Below are 21,765 nucleotides of genomic sequence, written 5' to 3'. Positions count from 1 at the left end.
ATGGACCCGAGTTGAAACCCTGACCAGGTCCTCAGCAAGTCCAGGAAGTCCAGGAAGTCCAGTAGGTCCAGGTAGCTCGGCAACTGCAGGGTCCCCGGAGGTCCTCCAGGCCCGGAAGACCGACGACGACTGAGTACATGAAGCTCTGTGAGCTCCTTATCTAGACTTCGAGGAACGATGTCTCCCGATCAAAACAAGGTCGACGGTTAATTACAATTGCGAAATCCAACGAATTCTTCGGCAAAAATGGATTTTCTGCTAAAATATACGTTCCATTGGCTATTGCTATGACAAATAATGTTAACAACATTTACCCTAACCGCCCAGTAGAAATTATTATTAACTTTGATCGATAGAACTTGAGATATCAAGCAATTAGTAACATTTGATCTTGAATTTGCAAATGATTTTCTACGCCGAATGAATTCTCTTTTATTCTCAATGTTTAATTGTTCGATACATTAATGTTAATGCTTATACATATCATCTAGTATTATTTATAATGAATAAATACATTTTAGTGGAACTTGGTGTAAATGAATAGTTGCAGGAATATTTGGAGAAATATGAGTGACATACTTGTTTCTCCCCCTTAGTTACTAATATCGACGAAGTATACGATAGAACCACGGTACTCTATGAAACACTTTTTGGCAGGCACAGGCACTGACTCTACAATCGCATTGCACACGATTACAGAAGCACTTCCTGTTTTTAAACGTCCTTCAGTTTCTGAAAAAGTCTTCTAGGTAACGGGTATATCTAAATGGAATCCTGTTAAAAGGCCTCCCACATGGTCCAGTAATCGATGAAATTTATGCGCGAATTGAGAAATCACGAGACAATATGAACTATGACGTGCACACACTTCACTGAACCGATGAATTTCTCAGCGCTAGACAAAATTTTATTTCCCAATGCGGGTTTCAAAAGTAACTCGACTTGCAGTTGCATCCATGCACACCACGACACTCGTGCATCATGCAACCTTCTGCGAGTCTTTTAAGAATTAGATTTTACTGTAAATTTTAGTGTTGGCCATAAACTAATACTCGTAGCCAGTAATATCCAATTATTATTACTTCAAAAGTGCATTAGAATCTTGCGGGAATGTCAGTAACAGCGTGAATTTTTAATACTTTTCGGCGTACGATACGTGAAAAGGTTCTACTACACGCAAAGTACTAATAAACAATGTCATCTTGCAACTTATAGCTTGCATGGGCTTTGAAGAAATACCATTTTTGTGCTTCATAGTGTCTTGATCCCTGAAATGGATTTTCGGAGAAAAATCCGCGTGAGTCGTTGACAAACCGAGCCAAAGCATAGAGTAGCAAAAGCCTACCTGTGCCAAACTCTCTCTCTAAACGAGTCACACGTATACAAGTACGCAAACACCTTTCAGCCTTTCAACACATGTCAGAGTAGTTGCTGAGTTGAACGCTGTTCATGAGCAGATGCCACTACCTTCAGACCTCAAATTATGGGTTGGTAATACAGTTTGGGTGGCGACACGAACATCTATAAGGTGATAGGTCTATGCTGTACCTCGTCTGTGTTGAAACCAATTATGGCGAGGTAAGAGATACTTTTTACCGTGGGTCGGTGATAAGGATAAAGAATGCGATCGTATTTGGATCGATTTCGTTTATTTAGTAATTGAAAAGTAATTTAGTATGCAATTCTTCATTTGCAGTGTTTTCATTTTTCTTAGCAGGGGCAGTTATTTTTCATGTCTATTAACTTTACCGACCTGTATGAATCGGTGGAATATGGTTCTCAGAGTTACCGTTTTTAAACATACAGTGCGCAACACAAGTCACAGTTCTTTCACGAAGTTGTTACTTCAGAGGTGGCACCAGGGGGGCCAAGCTTCCCTCTTACGAAAGTTGAAGCAGAGTTTGTAGCGCCTCCTACCAATGAGGTGCGTACTAAACTGTGAATGTGTGAATTGGTGTGAATCGGGACGTATGTGTATGTGTATACGTGTAATGTACCGTTTACTTTAAAACCTGTCCACGGATCGTCGCGCCAGCGACACGTATGCAGCAGATAGAAGGATAAACATTGAAATTGAATATTTCTTCTTTTCTTAGGAAAAGAAAATATATTCAATTGCTTTGTATATCCTTCTATCTGCTGCATACGCGTCACTGACGCGACAATCCATGGTCAGACGGCCTTAGAAAGGGTAAACCAGGGAAAGTGAGGACACTTCCTCGTGGCTGCGCCAAACATTTCTAAATGACGACGGTCGTCATGGTAACATTTCACCAACGTCGAAAGGTTGTGTGTCGTGCTCACTGATACACGTAGGTATGTGTGTGTGAGGTGCCTAGCGCCTCCTACCAATGCGGTGCTAACTAAACGGGAAAACTTCAGCCAAACAAAGACGGCTTGGTCCCCCTGGTTCCGACGTGCCAGTGGCAAGAAGTAGAGGGGCGTAGAGGGTCTCTTCTTCTTACCACTGGCACGACGGAACGGATATGTGTACGCAGACCTTAAGCATTTGCTTAAGGGGGTAGACACGTCACGTGACCTGGCCGATTCAGCAGGTCGGTATTACAGCATTTTTTACTGCACAGAAATGGTAATACCGATAGATCGACGATTACCCGGTGAACGCGAGAGGGAGCTGTTTGCTATTTCTGTATTCTATTCTGAATAAGGAAATAAATTCTCAGCTGTTCCGTTATACTTATAAAAGTTTAAACGGAAAGTCGGCTGGTACTGTAAACGTAGAAAATTCATTGTACATTTTAATTACTTGAAATGTGCTTATGCTACAATATTCTACGTTAGCAGTAAGGAATTCTAAGTGAAAAGGGAAAATAGATGAGGGAATGTCCCCAGAAAATGAAATTTGTTAGGTTAGACATTTTTTTACTAGCAAAGCACCGAAACAACATGAAATACACTTATTACACGTCCTCTGCAGAAAGCAGTTATCAACAAACATTATATATACAGAATTGTATTGAATGTTGAATTGGGCTAGTGAAAATGCGCAGACTGGATACGCGTGATTATTATGTGGTCGGCTCCTCGAAGTGACAGAAAATATAACCTAAATATATCCTATATGACAACAAATGTTTAGTGGCTATTTCAGCTTCAAAGGCATCGCCTTAAAGTTGCAAATAAGAGGCGTTCGAAAATTCTGCGTCTCTTCGTTAAACAGTCACTGTCTCGAAACATCTGCGCCACTTCTCGCTCTTTAATTTGCTCTCCGGAGACGTTACTTAGTGCCACCTCTTTCGACATCATGTTCTCCTGTTACGAAGCCTGATTTTAGAGATATCTGAAAATTTTCGCCAGAGTTTGGCCAATATATGAGGAGAACATGAAGTGGAAAGAGGTATACTAAATTTCAGCTTCAAAGGCATCGGCTTAAAGTTGCAAATAAGAGGCGCAGGCCTTTCAAGAGGCGTTAGAAAATTCTGCGCCACTTCTCGCTCTGTAATTTGCTCTCCGGAGACATTACTTTGTGCCACCTCTTTCAACATCATGTTCTCCTGTTACAAAGCCCAATTTTGTGCATTCCGAAAATTTTCGCCAGATTTTGGCCCCTGGGCCCATTTTTTTTAGGAGAAACCCCCAAATTATATTAATTGAAAACTTTATGCCTACATTTGTACACATTTACGCAACATTATGCAAAAAAAAATAATTAAAAGAAACGGTACCTAAAACTTTAAACGCGTTTTTCTCAAAACGATGTTTCTTCAAAACAATTTTCTATTTCAGACAACTACAACGGCTGATTTTATGCTAACCATGCGCATATGATTTTTATAAGGCGCTCTACATGAAGCATTATAACTCCGGATATAACCACTATTTTTGCATATAAATTTTGTTCTCGTATTCTCTAAAGATTGACAAATTAAGCTACAAAGCTGTAAGTAAATATATTTAATAGTTTTGTTTCCAAAAATTCCCAAAGTTCGCATCATGTTTCGCGTATCAGAGTAGGGTGGCCCCTTAACCCTTCGTGGTCACACGAGGTGTATCGCACCCCAAGAGCAATTTTCGAATTGAAATATCGCGCCTTTACGTGTTCCAAAGGGGATTTATCGCAAAAAATTAAAAATATTAAAAAATCGTTTTTTCCCCCACAACCGTGGAAAATCGTTCATTTTCAACTACAAATTTTTTAATATAAAAATTTCAATTTCTAGAAAAAGACTATTAGACTATGACTGTATAAGTATTACGAATGTACAATTATCACTGAAAGGTTAAAAGATTCAAAAATACGAGAATGGTAAGTCAAAAAAAGACGCTGAGATACAGTGAACCCCGTGTGACCAATTTTTGATTATAATACGGTGTGACCACAAAGGGTTAAATCAGCTAATAATTTTAAAATTACTCTGCCACATTACTCTCTACTCCAAAATGCATATTGACTAAGCATAGGGCACCTCTAGGGTAGATGTCCCAATTACCGTACTTTGACGCCGACTTGCTCGCGGAGGAATTAAAAAATTGACTTCTCTTACTTTAATCTTGCTTGATGAAAAATTATATTGGTGTTTTGAACTTTTCTCTTTATTAAGGCATTTTTTCGGGTTGAAAATGTTAATTTTTCATATTTTTTTTAATTGAAATAAAAATACATGTTTTCGTCTCAATTACCGTGCCTTGAAAAATGCGTTGTCCCTATTCCCGCGCCCTTTTTTTTGAATAGCGTTCCCGCGGTTAGGATATGTCTTTGAACTTTGAACGGTTCAAAAAAATTTTTTGCCCTACGAGAGGTGTTTTTATGTAATTTTAAAATGACCTTCTCACTACAAAAGCCAAACATGCAAATGTAAATTTCTGTTCACCCGTTCTGAGAAACGAAAGTAAGGTTAGGTTTAGCAGTTACAGAGGGAGCCAGTGGCACCGAGGGGCACGGTAATAGGGACAAGCGTTAAATTCCTGTCCAAATTACCGGATTCACTTTAAAAATACGAAAACGTTTCAAAAGTGCTCATTCTTTTTTCATCAAATTTGGACCTTTTATGATATAATAAACACCTTACATAAGTGCAAATCATGATAATTATCAGTTTATTCAGTTCTGTAAAGTACGCGTCCCTTACAATTTCCAGCAAGGATTTAGGTAAATCCATCGAAACCTTCATATGCATTTTTGAATTTTTTTTACTATACCCTAATTATTTAAAAATGCAACCTTCTCGTTTGTAATACACACATTAATAGTTTAACTTAATTAAACAAAATTCTTTCCTTGTTTATTAATGCTATTTTTTTTGTACGGCTTCTTTAAGCATAAAGGCACGGTAATTGGGACGTCTACCCTAGTCGACCACCGAAGGAGCAAGTCGAAGCGCGGGAAATTCGAAAACATGCCACGTTCTTGAGCGCTGAATTCGTCAGGCGGCTGGAAGATTCTCGAAAAACGATTGTCGGCCGCGCGAGCACGCGCTATTAGTGTACAGGGTATTGCGTTGCGTAATTGGTCGCGGGGCCTCGCTCGTGAAGCGACAAGAGGGGCGAGGACCAGCCTGCATATGGCAGAAAGATCAAACGGGGGTGTCGGAGAAAAGAAAAACGATGAGATCATCTCTGGTTGCTCGCCGCGAGCTCGGCTACTCTCTGCTCGCCGTTTCGCCGCGCGTCGCGCGCAGTCAGTACTGGTCCAGCGACCGATTTGGAGGGCTCTTTCGAGCGTTCCCGAAGACCACCGGAGAAAGGACGAAGCGACCGCGCTGGGAAGAAGGGAAAGGAACCGATTGCCAAAACAGAATCGACACGAGGTACGTAACGGAGGTGCGGCAGGTGTGCTCCTTTCTACGCTAGCATACATGCGAGGGCATAACAGCGGTCACGATTCAACGCCCCTACGAAAATAACTGTCCGCCGAACTTGGGTCTCGCCAGTCGCGCGCGACACGCTTTTGGGAATCCTTTTTCCAAACAATTCGCGCCGATCGCGAATGTCGCTGGCTTGTTGGCGAAACTGACCGAGTCCATGTTTCTTAATTTTCTGTAAATACGAATTTAATTTGAAAAATGATTGGCACGTGCTAGAGACCAAAATCTCATTTTTCAAATAAAGTGGACCTGGTCGGTTTTAGCAACGAGCCAACGGTATGTGCGGTTGGAAGTTAGTTTGTTGTCTGCTGCATTTTGGAATTCTTTTTTCTTAGGGGAGGGGGTGTATTGAAAATTTATGGAGTTCTGAGAAACCGATTTTTCTTTCTGCAAAAGTTTTTGGAAATTCTTGCAGGGATTTTTAGATTATTTGCAATTTTAAATGAGATGCGTGGAAAAATGTGAGGTGTTTTTTTTTATGAATTATATTTGACGCGATGGGAGGTAGCAGGTCGTAGACGTCGGACTTATTAACTGGTATTGTTATTTTAATTTATAAGAAAATGTAGGGTTTTCTTTCACGTTTTGATGAATTTTGTTTATTATACAATTTAATTATATTTTCTTGCTGTGGTGATGCTTCAGGGTGTCGAATAATTACTTATCAGAATTAGTCTCTACCCAATATTTAATTATGGTTTATATTATATGAATTCAGAATACAGAGGAGTGCAGAATATAACAAAAATTCCGAGAAAGCTTTTAAAATAATTACTGTCCAATTGAAATCACCCGTGCCGTGGTAAAAACAATGAAAAATGAAGTGTACCCGGCGTATGTAACGAAACTTTGTGTAGCCACCCTAATTCTTTTTTTCTTAAAATAAGCCTCCAATATTTCCCCTTGCATTCTTCAGAGCTGCTGAATAAACATAACTCATAACACAGGCCAGAAATAAAGAATCTATAAAAAAAAAACACTGTTCAAACAGAAGATAAGTTAAACAATCGTGTGCGCAACGCTTGGATATTTGACATGCCCATGATTTGGTATTTTTATTTAAACATTACAAGAGCACACGTCGCTGCCATTAAATTCTATACGCGGAAGATCGTCTGACCACTTAATTATCCAGTTAAGATCGTCAACACGGAAGCCACGAATTCATCTCTCTGATTAAACAATAAAATTAATTCATTGTTTCTATAACACGAGCGCGAATATGCTGGGAGAATGGCATAACAGCGTGGGTGTCTTGCCACAATTAATTTATCTTGCGTTCCTCGGAATCTGTCCCTTTTAGAACGGAAATTCAACATCCTCGTTATGGGGGGGAAAGTATGATTAATTTTCAGTGCATCTCACACCGTTTCACGTGTTACTCCATCGAAGGACATCTCGCACTTTTCTGTACAGATTCGAAAGGTATTCGCAGCGGCGATAAGAACGATAAAGAAAATTTAATAGCGCCGTTTTCAAGACAGTCGCCAACGTCGTGAAGACTGGACGCGGGACCTCTCGAATTTCTGCAGTATCGCGATACACGCCTGAATCAATTTCTCGACGATCAGCGAAAAGAATTTCCGCCGTTCGAAAATATTCACGCGCAGTGACCAAATGTGTCTTTAAAGAAGCGCGACGACTTTCGCGAACAGGATCTACTTTGTTGTCCCATCGGTAAAGGTACGTGCGTTGTACTTTTTATCATTGCCAGGATACCGCGGCCTAGAATAGTGTGGGCCTCAGTAAGGGTCCTTTCACACGGGGCATTTATGGCTGGCAAGTGTACATTCGTATTCACATTTCTTCCGTTGTTCTTTCTTATTTTTAAAGCAGTTGTTTTTGCCAAATACCAGTTGTGAGTTATAGAAACGTTTCTGGTAAAAGAGCCCTAAAGTGATCTTAAAGGTGCTTCTATTCGAACCTCTTCTGGGGTCCGCGAGTGGTATTTCAGATTCGATTCACACATTTTCCACGTTATTCAATTTTTTAAACCAGCATTTTCCCTACGCATTTTCCCTTGTAAGCAGCGGCGGATTTAACAGGGCGGCTGATGAGCAGTTGCCGCCTGGGCCCCTGCCCAGAAGGCCCACCAAGGGCCCCATCTGCGAAAAAAATTATGATTAGATAGGTATCCAAACACTACATTTTTTTTCGTACTACTACACGTGGCCCGTTTTAAGTAAACTATCTCTTCATTTTCCCGAAAAATGGGCCCCTCAGAACGTTCGCCATCTGGGCCGTTTTTCTTAAATCCGCCACTGCTTGTAAGAAGGCCCTAACATGCCCAGGAAGGCCTCTTCACACTAAATTCTTCTGTGGCCCACGACTGCGATTTTAGTTTCTGCCAAGTTAATATTCCCCATACACCAAAAATGATTCACAGAATTTTTTTACGGGGTTACATACGTTTTGCCGCGGCGAAAATGAATGATTTCAGGCATTTTTTTGACGGTTTCTATTAAAAATAATAAAACAGAGTACGTATTAGGTAACATGATTTATTAGTCCATAAAGTGCACGGAAAAATTTATTTATAATAACTTTTGTATATTTATGATTTTTGAGGTTAGACCGCTGTAGAAAAAATGGACAGCATGATATCTCCTTTAAATATCGATGGATCTGTAAAATAAAATGATATTCTTCTAAAATTATGTCGCCACTTAGAGCTGACGAGCTATTTTTTTTTACATTTTGTTTAATTCATTTTATATGCACAAGTACAAAGCAAAATTTTGCATGAAAAAAATCATTTAACTTTAAAGTGCCAGAAGTTCTTTATTTATTTTAAATTAAAAAAATTAGTACTTCAGCCCATAATGGTAACATTGTTATACAAGAATGTCATTTTGTTAAAAAAATCAAATAATTGAATACAAAAATTATTTTTGTACGCTTTGTGGAGTATTGAATCATGTGTATTAAGCATTTCGTTTTATTTATTTTTTCATAAAAGGCTTAAAAAAAAATCCTAAAATCGTTCATTTTCTCCGCGACTAAACGTATGTAACTCCTTAAAGGCCTTTCTACACTGGCGTAGTCCACGACTGGGGCTCCATTCACATTCACTTAAGGGGAGGTTCCGGTCTAAAAGTCGATTTATTTTTTCCTTCGTTTTTCGAGTGTTCAACGTTTTAGGAAAGCGTGTTTAAAAGGATTTGTTGAAATTCGTAAAGTTCCCGAAGTTATAGGCATTTGAGTAGCATCAAATGCATGAGTAACACCCAGGCACTCGGCACTCACGTAAAACTTTAAACGCGTTTTTCTCGAAACAGTGTTCTCAAAACGGTGGGACCTGTATCTCTAAAAGTTATTATCCGATTCGACTGAAACTTTTTTTATTTTGAAGAATATTCTTCTGGCTAGGAGGGAAACCGGAAAAAATACAAAAAATTGAAATTTTCTAATTTTTTAAAGGCGTTGAAGTGATGAAAACTATAGGAAAAAAGTGATTTCAAAATTCAAGTGTCGTTATTTTCTTAAAAAAAATGTCACTTTTGTATTTCTTTCTACCCCCCTAGCCAGAAATATATTCTTTAAAATAAAAAAAGTTTCAGTCGAATCGGATAATAACTTTTGGGGATACAGGTTCCCACCGTTTTTGATCAATTTTTTGACGCCTTGACTTTCACGACTCCCCAGTGCCGTCTGCAATGATTAATTCTAAAACAAAAAATATATTTCCATAATCTAAGACATGCTTAATACAATGCAACAAGTCCCATTAAATTATATATAGTAGTTTTCCTTTAATTAATTTCTAAATATCACCTATTTTTTTTGGGGGGGGGGGGGCTCTACACTGGAACCTCCCCTTAACAATAATAACGTTGTTTCAAAAAAGCAAAAAAAAACAGAACGTGCATGATCATATTTAAAGAACCACTTGGCCAGCCACAAAATTGTCCCGCGTGAAATGGCCCAAAGGCCCCGCAGTGACTCTCTTTTACTGCTCGGTACCAATCCTCTGTTGCCGCTGCGATTCAATCAGCCGAGAGATTTTGGGTCACGAGCGGCAGACACGCAGAGTAAAACGATACTTCGCGAACACTTCTTACGGCGACGATTATGCGATTTCGTGGGCGCCGATCAGAACGGCGATAAAAACAGGGTCGCTCGCGATTCCTACGCTCGCCTCCACGCCTCGCCAAACTATATCGTTGGTTCGCGCTGTTGTCGCGACACACTTTGAACTGTCGTTCCACCAGCGAGACTGCAGCACCTCGAACTACAATCTGTCCAACATTTTTGTTCACTTCTTTCTTTCTTATAATTAACATTGCAACGTCGAATTGCGATCTGTGAATAGCACTGCTTTTCTCCCGAGATAGTTGTTGCTCTTTTGACAGGGAAGGTTGTTTCATCCGTTCGTAAAAATAGAGCAGGGTTTAAAAAGATACTTAAGGACATTTAAATCACGACACTTTAGTGCTCGCCTGAAATGCAAGACCGGTGCTCTAGGGTTAACGCGATTACGTGGAATGGATGAACGCAGACACGTTCCTTCGAGGAATTAAGATCTGCCGTGGTGTAGGGTGCGGCGCTGTTAGTTAATTCCTAGGAACAAAGGAAACGGCACCGAGATAAATTGCACGCAGCGACGGCAGATTGGAAACTTGCAAGTTTCCAGCTTTTATTTCGCCACGTTGGAGGCTCGATGCGTTGCTTGCGAGGAGTGTACGGATCAGCGTTTTCAGAAATGCTTATAATAATTTATGTGACCTCCGCTGGAGTTGAGGAGGGAAGTAAAAATGAAGCTGACGTATGTCGCGTAATGGCATCGCTGTTGAAGGCCTCTCTTTAACGATCGGCGGAAATTTCGCGCTACAAATGTAATCGAACCGAATGAAGACTTACGCATAAACCAAGCAAGATATATTTAGCGCGTTAGCCGCTGAAAGTTGGGGCTCCATGCTGTGGATCTGTAAATCATCGTGAAATGGTAGCCCGTTGCTAGAATATACGATTTTCTTTTAAAATTCATAAGATTTCAAGGGGAATTATTAACGTTGATATAATGTGCGAAAACATTTGTTAATATTTTTTAACTTCTACTTCGTTTTCTACTACCTTGGGCAATTATTTATTAAAAATTTAGTCCAATATTTTCTCGATCGAAATATATTTCCTATATAATAATAATATAGAGCTGATTAATTACTTGGAAGCATTTTATTTCAACGAAGAAGTGAAGTTGAATAGTTCAGTTAAAATTACAGTATACGTGTTTAGCGTTGCGAGGGTTCGCTCGATATCTAAGGAGAGGAAAATTTGTAATTGAAATATTTCGTTAACAATGGGCGCTTGAAGAACCACGCGAGTGTCATGCAATATATGAATACACGAGCGGTGAAAATATTGTAAAAAATATGGGGTTAAAGGTGCTCAGCTTGACACACATGCAACCACCCTTCGCAATGAATAAGTAAAGAAAATGGTAACCGTATATCATCCGAGATTCTCGTAAATCAAGGACCACAGGATCCGTTACCACCTTCTTCTGCAGCGTTCTACGACCTTAAGAATATTTTATCATATTAACTGTAAAATCAAGCATACACTTTGTAAATACAGTCTCCGAATTTCAATTTTCTTCAGGGTACCCTTCGGTCGAAACGCTTGACAAAATTCGTGATTTTCATGAAATTAAACAAAAAGAAACTGAACAACATAAAATAAAAAAGCTTTCTGGACATTGTTACTACATATTTGCAGAGCAAAGAAAAAAATTATTGTTTGGATTTTATCAATTTTTGGATTTGATATACAGCATTCATTGTACCACTGTAAAAATTAGAGCTCGTCTGAAATAAAAAAATTAAAAATATTCTTAAAATATATGTGAATGATTATCGCCTTATCCGTCGTCATCGCAAACAATTCGGCGATTTTTACCACATGTTTAAACACAATGTTGCAAAAAAGCAGTTTTGCTCCGCATAAATCTGTCCATAAAAAAAAAATGGGTGATCCAAAATTACTCCTTGCGGATAAGGCGATAGCGAGTCGAATTAGGAATAGAATGCCGCAAGAATTTTTTAAATCGGTTCATAAATAAACTTTTTACAGTGGTGCCTGTGAAGGGCTCTAATTTTTACAGTGGTACAATGAATGCTGTATATCTAAGGCAAAAATTGATAAAATTCAAACAATCATTTTTTTGTTTATTCTTCAAATATGAAGTAATAAAGTGCAAAAAGCATTTTTCCCGAATGTCGTTCGGTTTCTTTTTTTTTAATTCGTGAATATCGCGTATTTTTTAACCCTCTGGGCGTGAGCCGCCCATAAGCTGATATTGACGCTCTGTACCTTCTATATGCAAAATAGATAGTTTTTTTTTCAAAACCGACTTACACACTAATTTTTCTCTCAAAGTATTATATCCGAACAACAACTCTGCAGATTTTTAGCTTCTAATATTGAAATTTGTAAAAGTTACAATTTTTTAAATATTTTCCTCGTTTCTCCTCGACACGTGGTAAACTAGATTTTTTTTTTACAAAAACGGTAATCAAATCACAATGAAAAATCTATTGGAATACATTCTAGAGACTTCGAAATTGAACCATGATTTTTTTCACAAAACTTGGATTTCTTAGAGGAGAATGGCAGTCGTTGAAAAATTGCTCTGGGTGTGAGCCAGCCAGGTATGTCAAAGTTGACCGAAAAAAGGAGGTGCGTCAACGAAGGGTTAAGCGTTTTGACCGGAGAGTACCCTTAAAAACACTGTGTAATATGGCACCTCAATTTTACAGAATACTCCTGCAAGTTAAAATCTATAATTACTTTAATAACCATAAGAAAACTGTTTAACTTTGATTCGTCCAGTGAAGAATTTACATTACAAATACGGCGACTAAAGTTAAACAATCTGAAGAACCTAAGTGGGAAAGTGGTCCGCCAAGTTGGAATCTAATTATTTTATAACAGCAGCTTCGAGAGTGCTGTTTGACGTTAAAAACTGGTGCCTGCACTTTGCAAATAAGCCATCTGAATTTCAAACCTTCCGCACCGCTCAAAGAGCGGACGGTTACTTTGAAAAGTTGTTCTAAATTCATGGAAGCTTGGGAACAAAGCGAGGGCAACCCCCGCGCCAGAAGTGGGCGTTGATATCCCGGCGATGAGCCGCGGCCTTCGTTTCTGCTCGTTAATTCGAAGCAATGATGGCGTATCGTATTATTAGATTTTATCATCTGCATTTGTCGCAAGATGTGCTTGCGTACAATGAAAGAATCAGGGTAGGCGAATCGCGCGGCCGCGGCACGCACTTCAAGCTGTTACGGAACATTGGTAAAAGAATCGTGATTTCCAAGTATCTGGGTTATCGCTTCGTTGCTCCTATTAAGGTCTCAGAGATTTATCGCTGGCCAGGCTGACCTAAACGGAATCGGTCGCTCGCGCGCGTTACGTTACTCTAAATTTTCGAAATTACACCGTCGCGATCGTGCGTACCATTTAGGGCAAACGATCTTCAATTGACAGCTTAAATCGGACGAGTCGCGTGAGGAATGAGAATAAGCCCCTCTTTGCGGATGAAGATCTCAGCACGGCGATACGCGTGCTAACGAAGTGCGCGACGTTCGGGTCACCGGTTGCACTCAAATTTTCCATTATTTCGGTGGAAAAGTTCGCTCGATTTATCGAACCAAGGCAATTATCAGGGTTCGAGAGAATTCTGGAAACTTTTCAATTAGTTCTATTTGAAACGTGGACCGTGGAATTCTTTTTTAAAAATGTTCTCGCGTTATAAGTTCCCATGAGAAGTGATAATGTAAAAGTTTTTGATAATAACAGTTCTAGGTGGAATGGCACTTATAAAATGTAAGAATAAAAATTTCTCGATAATAGAGACGGATATTTTGTTAATCAATATTAACCCTTCGTTGACACACCTCCTTTTTGGATCAAGTTTGACACACCTGGGTGGCTCACACCCGGAACAATTTTTGAACGACGAACATTCTCATTTGAAGAATCCAATCGTTATGGGAAAAAATCGTGGGTCAATTTCAAGGTCTCTAGAATGTATTCCAATAGTTTTTTTATTGAGATTTCATCAGAGTTTTCGTAAAAAAAATCTGGATTACCGTATGCCGAGAAGACACGAAGGAAATCTTCAAAAAATTGTAACTTTTACAAACTTCAGTGTTAGAAGCTGAAAAGTTACAGAGTTATTGTTCAGATATAATATTTTGAGAGAGAAAATAGTTTGGTAGTTGGATTTGGAAAAAAGGTATTTAAAAATATACCACGTGTTTTTTTAATCAAAGTATTTTCCTTGGCTATCTATGATTTTTTGCCACTCTTCTGGTAAAAGTACGAGTCGATCCAATTTCAGTACACCTAACACCTAAAAGTGGGGGAACGAACTTTTGCCCCGACCAGTGGCGGATTTAACGGGCGGCCGATGAGCGGTTGCCGCCTGAGCCCCATCTTCAAAAAAAAAAGTGATTTTGTCCAAACACTATATTTTTATTATTTCCCACACGCGCGTAAATTTATTTGTAATTCTGTTCTGTATTGCAGGGTATCCCAGAACGTTTGCCACCCGAGGCTTTTTCCTTAAGGGAAATTATTTTTAAGAATTTTTTTTCAGGAATAATTTACAGTTTTCATAGAAAAATTGTATTACCTACCTTTAGTACGCTGTCTTAAGAGACTATACAAAAATAAATAAATAGAAAAACATCAATAAATTTTAATATATTAATTAATCTTCTAGACCCTCCACTCGAATGTGTAACTATGGAACAGCAGGTCCGAAATCAAATTTCATTTTTTTTGTACAAACTATATGAGTGTAGTTTCCGTTGTACGTACCTATTTCTTAAACAAATTATTTTTGTAAAAATGGTGCGCTTTAGAAGAAAAGTGTCGAGAATCCGCGAATAAGATGGACAGTTTTTCGAGCGTATTTAAAAAAATTAGTTTTCAATCAAAGAATCCGTACGTGCAACGCAAACTACACTCATATAGTTTATAACAAAAAAATGGAATTTGATTTCGGACCTGCTGTTCCATAGTTACACCTTAAACCAATCTCGCGTGGGGGGGGGTCTAGAAGATTAATTAATGTATTAAAATTTATGAATGTTTTCCTATTTATTTTTTTTTATATACTCCCTTAAGATAGCGTACTAAAGGTAGGTAATAGAAATTTCTACAAAAACTGTAAATTATTCCTGAAAAAAAAAGAATCTTGAAAATGGCTTAATGGCTTTTCCGGCCGTCACAACAGTGGTGTTCCCCCTTAAATCCGCCACTGGCACCGATCTAATATAATAACATATTAAACGCATAGGGGAGGAAAATCGATTTCGAATGTACACGATGCACGATGATACGTGAGCACGGAACAATAATTAATTTTCCATGGCTGCTCAACCGTGATCCATACAGTAATCCCAAGCACATACGTGTGCATTTCAACTGTCTCTTCATTATCTCCGCAATTATTCGTTTAAAATCTGTAGATCCACCCGCAGGACCTAAAAAACACGAAACTTGGAACTTGACTTTGAAATCTCGCAAGCAAGACTTCATCCAAACCGATGATCCGAACCTCGTGCGCTTCCCATAGTAGACGCGCTCGCCCCAGTTCAACTGTTGTATCTAAACGATACAGAAAGCGAGCAAGAAATCGCGCGATAAAAAAACACATGCTATACTTAAAGCGAACACGGACCTATTCATCGATCGTTTGTCTGTCGCAGAGATCGCAATGCGGGCGAAGCTGCAGCTCCTTTTATTTGCGCTGCTGTTAGTGGCACTGGTGGTGGACGTTTCGGCCCAACAGGTAGGATATTCATAAACATACCCGTGGCATTAAACACAGATATACTTGCTGAGTCGCTGCTACTAATTGGTACGGAGGTTCATCGAGATAGCAGCGCTACGAGCTCTCTCATGCTGGATGGGAACGCTCTGCCTTGCGTTCCCTGTATTATACCTCTCCCATTTCATTCCCAAGACGCGAAAGGTACGCTCGGGGGGCAGTTGTGATTATCGATCTTTTCCAGCGACGAAGGAAGCATCGCCGTCGCACGACCACGACGACGGAAGCCAGCGTTCAAGATGAGGTCATGAACATGCTTGAGGCTGACGAAATAGCCGAGGAGGCAGCGGAGGACGCTGAGGTCACCCCCGATGATGGCAGAAACGAGGTTGGATCGAAGCGTCAGAGCTTGCTCCGTATGGACCCGTGCATGGACAAACACTGTGGCGCAGGACGAGTTTGCAAGGTTCGTCGGAGGCGATAAAACCATCCGCGGCTGCAAGCATGCGTTCCTCTAGCTCCCAGCGTTTTATAACTGAGCGGATAACGCTCTGCGCGTGGAATGCTCTTCGCGGCCAAGCTTCGAGAACGCTCCGTCCAGTTCATGAATTCATTCCGCCAGGCTCAAGGGGCAGTTCGTTTCTAAAATAAAGCGTCCTACTTGGAAGTTTTTAAATAAAACTTTGCTCGAGTCTCCGCTACTAAGCTGATTCCAGCCCGTTCACTTTGAGCTAGGGAAGGGGGGCACTCGTAGGATTTGGTTGCAGAAGATACGATAATTGCAGGCTATCGACGATGACACCGCCGAATGCGTTTGCGTGGACGTCTGCGACCCGGAAGTCGATCCTAGGCGAAAGGTCTGCAACAACTACAACGAGACCTTCGGCAGCGACTGCGAGGTCTACCAGGCGCGCTGCTTCTGCGACACTGGTGACACCAGGTGCAGGGGACCCGACTATCAACATGTTCACATTGAGTACTATGGGGAATGCCGACAGATGCCTGTAAGTATTCACCAATTTCAGTGATGAATCGAGGATGCACCAGCGTCTCATGTACCTGATATGCAGGGTGGGGCAGGTACAATGTCACAAGTTATTATAGTTTTTCAAATTAGGAGCACAAACGAACTAACCCACGTTTTTTGTGAAATTGAGTTAGTAGCTGTAATTAATGTATTCCAATAGGCTGTAGATAGGTACTAGTCATGTAAAAAAGGAATTTTTTTTTTAATGAGGGTTTTTTTTTCAGCGTGGGACTGTAGTCGAACGCCACTACATTCCCGTTCGCTGCGGATTTCGACTATAGTCCACGCATTAAAAAATGTATTCTGTTGTACTGTTATACTCAGCAATGTTCTCTGAAAATAATGAAAAATGAAAATTAATAACCTTTTTTATTGATGTAAAATTGACACTTTTCGAGAATCGTCCGAAAATGTAAATTAGCAGCGAAAGGGTTAAGGGGTCTCCCTACCTTGACGGACGAAAAATGATGCGAACTTTGGGGATTTTTTAAACCAAAACCATTAAATATATTTGCTTCCAGCTTTGTGGCTTTATTTGTCAATCTTTAGATTTAAAACTTCTTTAATCTCCTTTAATCTTTCATTTGAAACAAATCTCATTGCCACTTTCACGTAGAGAGCAGCAAATTAAATCGAAAAGTGGGTCCCGCTAAACATTTCAACTTTGCCTGAATAGTAACATTTTTTTATATCACCAATATTTTTGAAAATATTCTGTTGGCATGCTTTGCGTGCCCCATAACGCCCCATAAATTCGTGCCTCTTCTGGTACATCGTTAATTATAATTAACAGTGTCCACTGTAAAACTTGGTGACACTCATTGATGAGAAGCCTCGCAGTTATCGCTGAGTGATATAACGAGATACTTTGTTCGTAACCAGAAGTATATCTTATCTTTTGCGTATTGTTGTTTCACTGAAATGATTTCACTGTAATACTATACCCATGCCTCGCTGTGTTTCTTAGACGCGGCAGCTTATGTTATTTAACCTATTAACAGCTCTTGTTGCATGAACGTGACATTAAATCTTTTTTTTCAGTAGGGCATATACAATGAAAAGTCACTATTTTTTTTTAAAAAATTCTGATCTATAGTAACGATATTCACATCTCCTGAAAATGTTGGTATTTTTAAGGAATCTGGAGTTTTTATTTTAATGCTTTGCCGGCAATGGATTAATGACACCACAGCGCAAAAGAATGCAATATACTATTTGTTATGAAACAAAGATCCATTGATTTTACATTCACTATTCGTTCGTAAACAGAGATAGTTAAAACCTAATAACAGTTTAGTATAAGAATTTCAGGTAATTATTTAGAAGCTTTCCACCCTCACCGATTTCAATGATTTTTGGATATAATGTCGGGGGCACGATTCTGAACAACTTTTTCCCATACATGTTACCGCCGCTCGACCATCGTTTCTGAGATATTCGCGAAAAACTGCTGCTACTACATAATGTATCCTGCTGTATACCTACATATGCTCCCTGTCATTTAAGGGGAGGTTCGGGTCTAAAAGTCGATTTTTTTTATTTCATTTTTCGAATGTTCAACCTTTTAGGAATGCGTGTTTAAAAGGAATTATTGAAATACGTAAAATTCTCGAAGTTATAGGCATTTGAGTAGCGGCAAATGCATGGGTAACACCCGGCCACTCGACACTCACGTAAAACTTTAAACGCGTTTTTCTCGAAACAGTGTTCTCAAAACGGTGGGACCTGTATCTCCAAAAGTTATTATCCGATTCGACTGAAACTTTTTTTACTTTGAAGAATATACTTCTGGCTAGGGGGGATACCAGAAAAATACAAAAAAATTAAGAATTTGTAATTTTTAAAGGCGTTGAAATGATGAAAACTATAAGAAAAAAGTGATTTCAAACTTCAAGTGTCGTTATTTTTTTTAAAAAATGTCATTTTTGTATTTCTTTCTGCCCCCCCCCCCTAGCCAGAAATATATTCTTCAAAATAAAAAAAGTTTCAGTCGAATCGGATAATAACTTTTGGGGATACACACAGGTCCCACCGATTTTGATCAATTTTTTAACGCCTTGACTTTCACGATTCCCCAGTGCCGTCTGCAATGATTAATTATAAAACAAAAAATATATTTCCGTAGCTTAAGACATCCTTAATACAATGCAACAATTCCCATTAAATTATGTATAGTAGTTTTCCTTTAATTAATTCCTAAATATCACCTATTTTTTTGGGCTCTATACCGGAAGGTCCCCTTAAGAAGGAACCTGCCGATCGACGAGTTTAGACCGGTTCTGCGCAGGTTGACGCTCATTGGTGCCGGGAGAAGCCACTATTGGCTGTACCCCCACCAACGCTCTTTCGGAGCCAATGAGCTCATTCTACATGCGCGAAACGGGTTCCTTCTTAAATGACAGGGAATATACAGTACGCTTCCGTGGCAGCGTATGCGCCAGCAAGGGACAAAACAAATGACGAAGCTGACCTTTGTTTCCGAGATATTTGCGAAAAACTTCTTTTGACTTATTCCGACGCAACGCATTCCACAAGTTCCAGGTATTAGTATTGGTTGGGGCTAGATTAGCGCGGGGAGCGCGCGCCCGTTCGCGGGCGCGTAAAGCATGCTAGCGAACCGATATGAGTCGGGGTGTTGACGGGCATCCGCAAGTTTCTGGTTCAAATCTCTAAACTCACATCAGTTCGCTATCATGCTTTACGCCCCCCCCCCCCCCCCCGCACTTATCTAGCCCCAACCAATACTAATACCCGGGACAAGTTGGAAAGTGTAAGTGTAGAAGTTTTTCGCAAATATCTCGAAAACGAAGGTCGTGCGGCGGTAACATGTATAGGAAGAAGTTGTTCAGAATCTCGATCTTGATAACATTTCCAAAAATCATTGAAATCGGTGAGGATGGAAAACTTCTAAATTATTACCGAATTTCATACGCGCCAGCATGAAATTATACTGTAAAAATAAACACCAGTTAAGAAGTTCATAACAAGGTACACGAAGATATAACGTTGCACCTTTCATAATAAAACTCTTCAACTGACATACAATTAAATAAACATTGCAATTAATATTCTTTTAAAATAATACCTATCTACTCAGTGCAATTAAAGTGGCGTAAAACCGAAGTAAAACAGAAGTTTTATAATCTAATTTCATTTATTTAAAACGACCATCAAGTCTTAACGATATTTAAATAGCACACGTTACAAATAAATCAAATTTATTCGTAATCCTGAATGTGGTACAGAATTTTTCATTCAACGATTTTATAAAAATTACTTCTCTTCCGCGCAGATGTGCAAAGAGGAAGACATGGCCGACTTCCCAAGGCGCATGCGCGACTGGCTGTTTAACATCATGAGGGATCTGGCCGATCGTCAAGAACTGCCGTCGCACTACTTGAAGATGCAACGCGAAGCGGAAACGAATCACACGTTACGTTGGACCAACGCCGCCATTTGGAAGTGGTGCGACTTAGACGGCCACCCCCACGACAGGGCTGTTTCTAGGCACGAACTTTTCCCTATTAGAGCGCCCCTGATGGCCCTCGAGCATTGTATCGCACCGTTCCTCGACTCCTGCGATATTAACGACGACCATAAAATCACCCTTACCGAATGGGGTAAATGCTTAGAGCTTGAAGAGGTAATGTTTCTTAATTCCTGCAAACGAATCATATAATTCAAAAGTAACAGGGTACAGTTCTTCGAGGAAGCATTGTAACTTTTTAAGTTCACAATTATTTCGAAGGAGAAGCTCCAAGTTTCACGTTCCTTTTCCTACTTGCTTCGTTTTTCAGTTGCCAATGATTATGGAACTCGAAGCAAGCGGGTGAACAAGTACTTGACAAAATCCCATTCAAATTTGAATTCAAAGGGTTGAAATGTTGCCAAGTTTGTGTTTTATACGACTTCATCCTCACTTTCGGGTTCAAGAAATTTTCTAAACACTTCGGTTTGCGTTTAGATAAAATATTTCACATTGCACAACCATAAACAAAGTACAGGAAGTATCTAATACATTTGTATCCAGTCGCTAAATTTCCCTTAAATAATTAAACTCGAACAATTCACCCTTCGATATCCACGAGGCGCCATTTTAAATGGCTACGAGGCTAAAACGCACGTATGCTTCTTTAAATACGAATGGCGATTTTGTTAGGACGTGAATCTTTCGAAGTTCACCAGACTCTGCTTCGTACTCCCTCTTTCATCTAGCTTCTACTTTGCTTTAAGTGTGCTAAGTCGTTACAGTAGAGTTGAAATAATATTGATCTCGACAATCGCAGGACGATCTGGACGACAAGTGCGACGAGCTGGCCGAAGTGACGAACTCCGACCAATAATAACCACGATAAATTCCAACGACACGCGGCGGCGGTTGCGGCTGGACAGGCGGATGGAACGGTGAAGAAAGCGAGAGAGTAAACACACGGTGTGCAGTGCCGCTGAAAGGGCGAGGGATGAGAAAAATGGCGGGAAAAATCGCAAGTAAACCGCTGCAACGGGGTGCAGTGCGCATGTCTGCGCAGAGGCTCGTCGATATCGCAACCCATCATGGTCGTGCCAACCAGTTTTAGACAGTGCTCCCTGATAATATAGAGATGTGTACGTTAGGGACTGCAACGCGATAATTCTCCGTAATAATTAACAAGCTGACGAACCGTTTGCCATGTGAGGGTTCAAATAGAAACGCGACATACCTGCTCGTTTCCTCTCCTTGAATATAAGCATAATCTTGACATTATCCCCGTAGCAACAACGTACGTATTTTCTATACTTACACACGCATACACACACACACACAAATATATACACACTCAGACACACCTTTTTGTATAAATTTATTATACGACTGCCTTTCTATCAATAAAGAGTGATACAGTTTCTTTGATCTGCGCGATGCTAATCTGTTACACCAGGCCTCGCGGCGTCGGCCACTATTAAGTTCCGAGAGGAAAATGTGCTTTTTCCGTATTTCAGGCGTAAGTTAAGTTTCTCGTTTATCGGATAACGGAGGCCAAAGTACTCCTGTTAATTCTGCAGTTTACGCTCCTTGCGAAAACATTCTTTCCTATCGTCTGGCCTTAACTCGAGTTCGGGATCGTCGTGTTAAATGGTAATACGTTCATCAAATA

The 21,765-nt window shown here is 39.8% G+C and overlaps 1 protein-coding gene and 1 long non-coding RNA gene across 3 annotated transcripts; one reads left to right on the top strand and one right to left on the bottom strand.

The window, feature by feature from the left end:
* The first annotated feature begins 5,606 nt into the window (after nucleotides 1–5,606).
* Sparc (secreted protein, acidic, cysteine-rich) lies at nucleotides 5,607–21,521 on the top strand. 2 transcript variants are annotated; one of them, XM_076830344.1, is made up of 6 exons: nucleotides 5,607–5,768; nucleotides 15,542–15,624; nucleotides 15,848–16,069; nucleotides 16,389–16,607; nucleotides 19,923–20,273; nucleotides 20,917–21,521. In XM_076830344.1, the coding sequence occupies exons 2-6, from the start codon at nucleotides 15,550–15,552 to the stop codon at nucleotides 20,971–20,973; spliced, it is 924 nt and encodes a 307-aa protein (XP_076686459.1). In that variant the 5' UTR covers nucleotides 5,607–5,768; nucleotides 15,542–15,549; the 3' UTR covers nucleotides 20,974–21,521. The 2 variants fall into 2 exon arrangements, with proteins under 2 accessions (XP_076686459.1, XP_076686467.1); XM_076830352.1 differs by lacking the exon at nucleotides 5,607–5,768 and adding an exon at nucleotides 7,469–7,508.
* Nucleotides 17,711–19,925, bottom strand: LOC143378605 (uncharacterized). The gene is made up of 2 exons (XR_013088314.1): nucleotides 19,623–19,925; nucleotides 17,711–19,580 (listed from the first exon to the last, which is right to left on the bottom strand). It is a non-coding gene; the product is annotated as an uncharacterized LOC143378605 (long non-coding RNA).
* Nucleotides 21,522–21,765: the final 244 nt, after the last annotated feature.

This window comes from Andrena cerasifolii, chromosome 1 (assembly GCF_050908995.1).
Source record: "Andrena cerasifolii isolate SP2316 chromosome 1, iyAndCera1_principal, whole genome shotgun sequence".
In the NCBI taxonomy this organism is placed as follows: domain Eukaryota; kingdom Metazoa; phylum Arthropoda; class Insecta; order Hymenoptera; family Andrenidae; genus Andrena; species Andrena cerasifolii.
The sequence above is the reverse complement of the archived record's forward strand: the minus strand, read 5'-3'. Positions and strand labels throughout refer to the sequence as shown.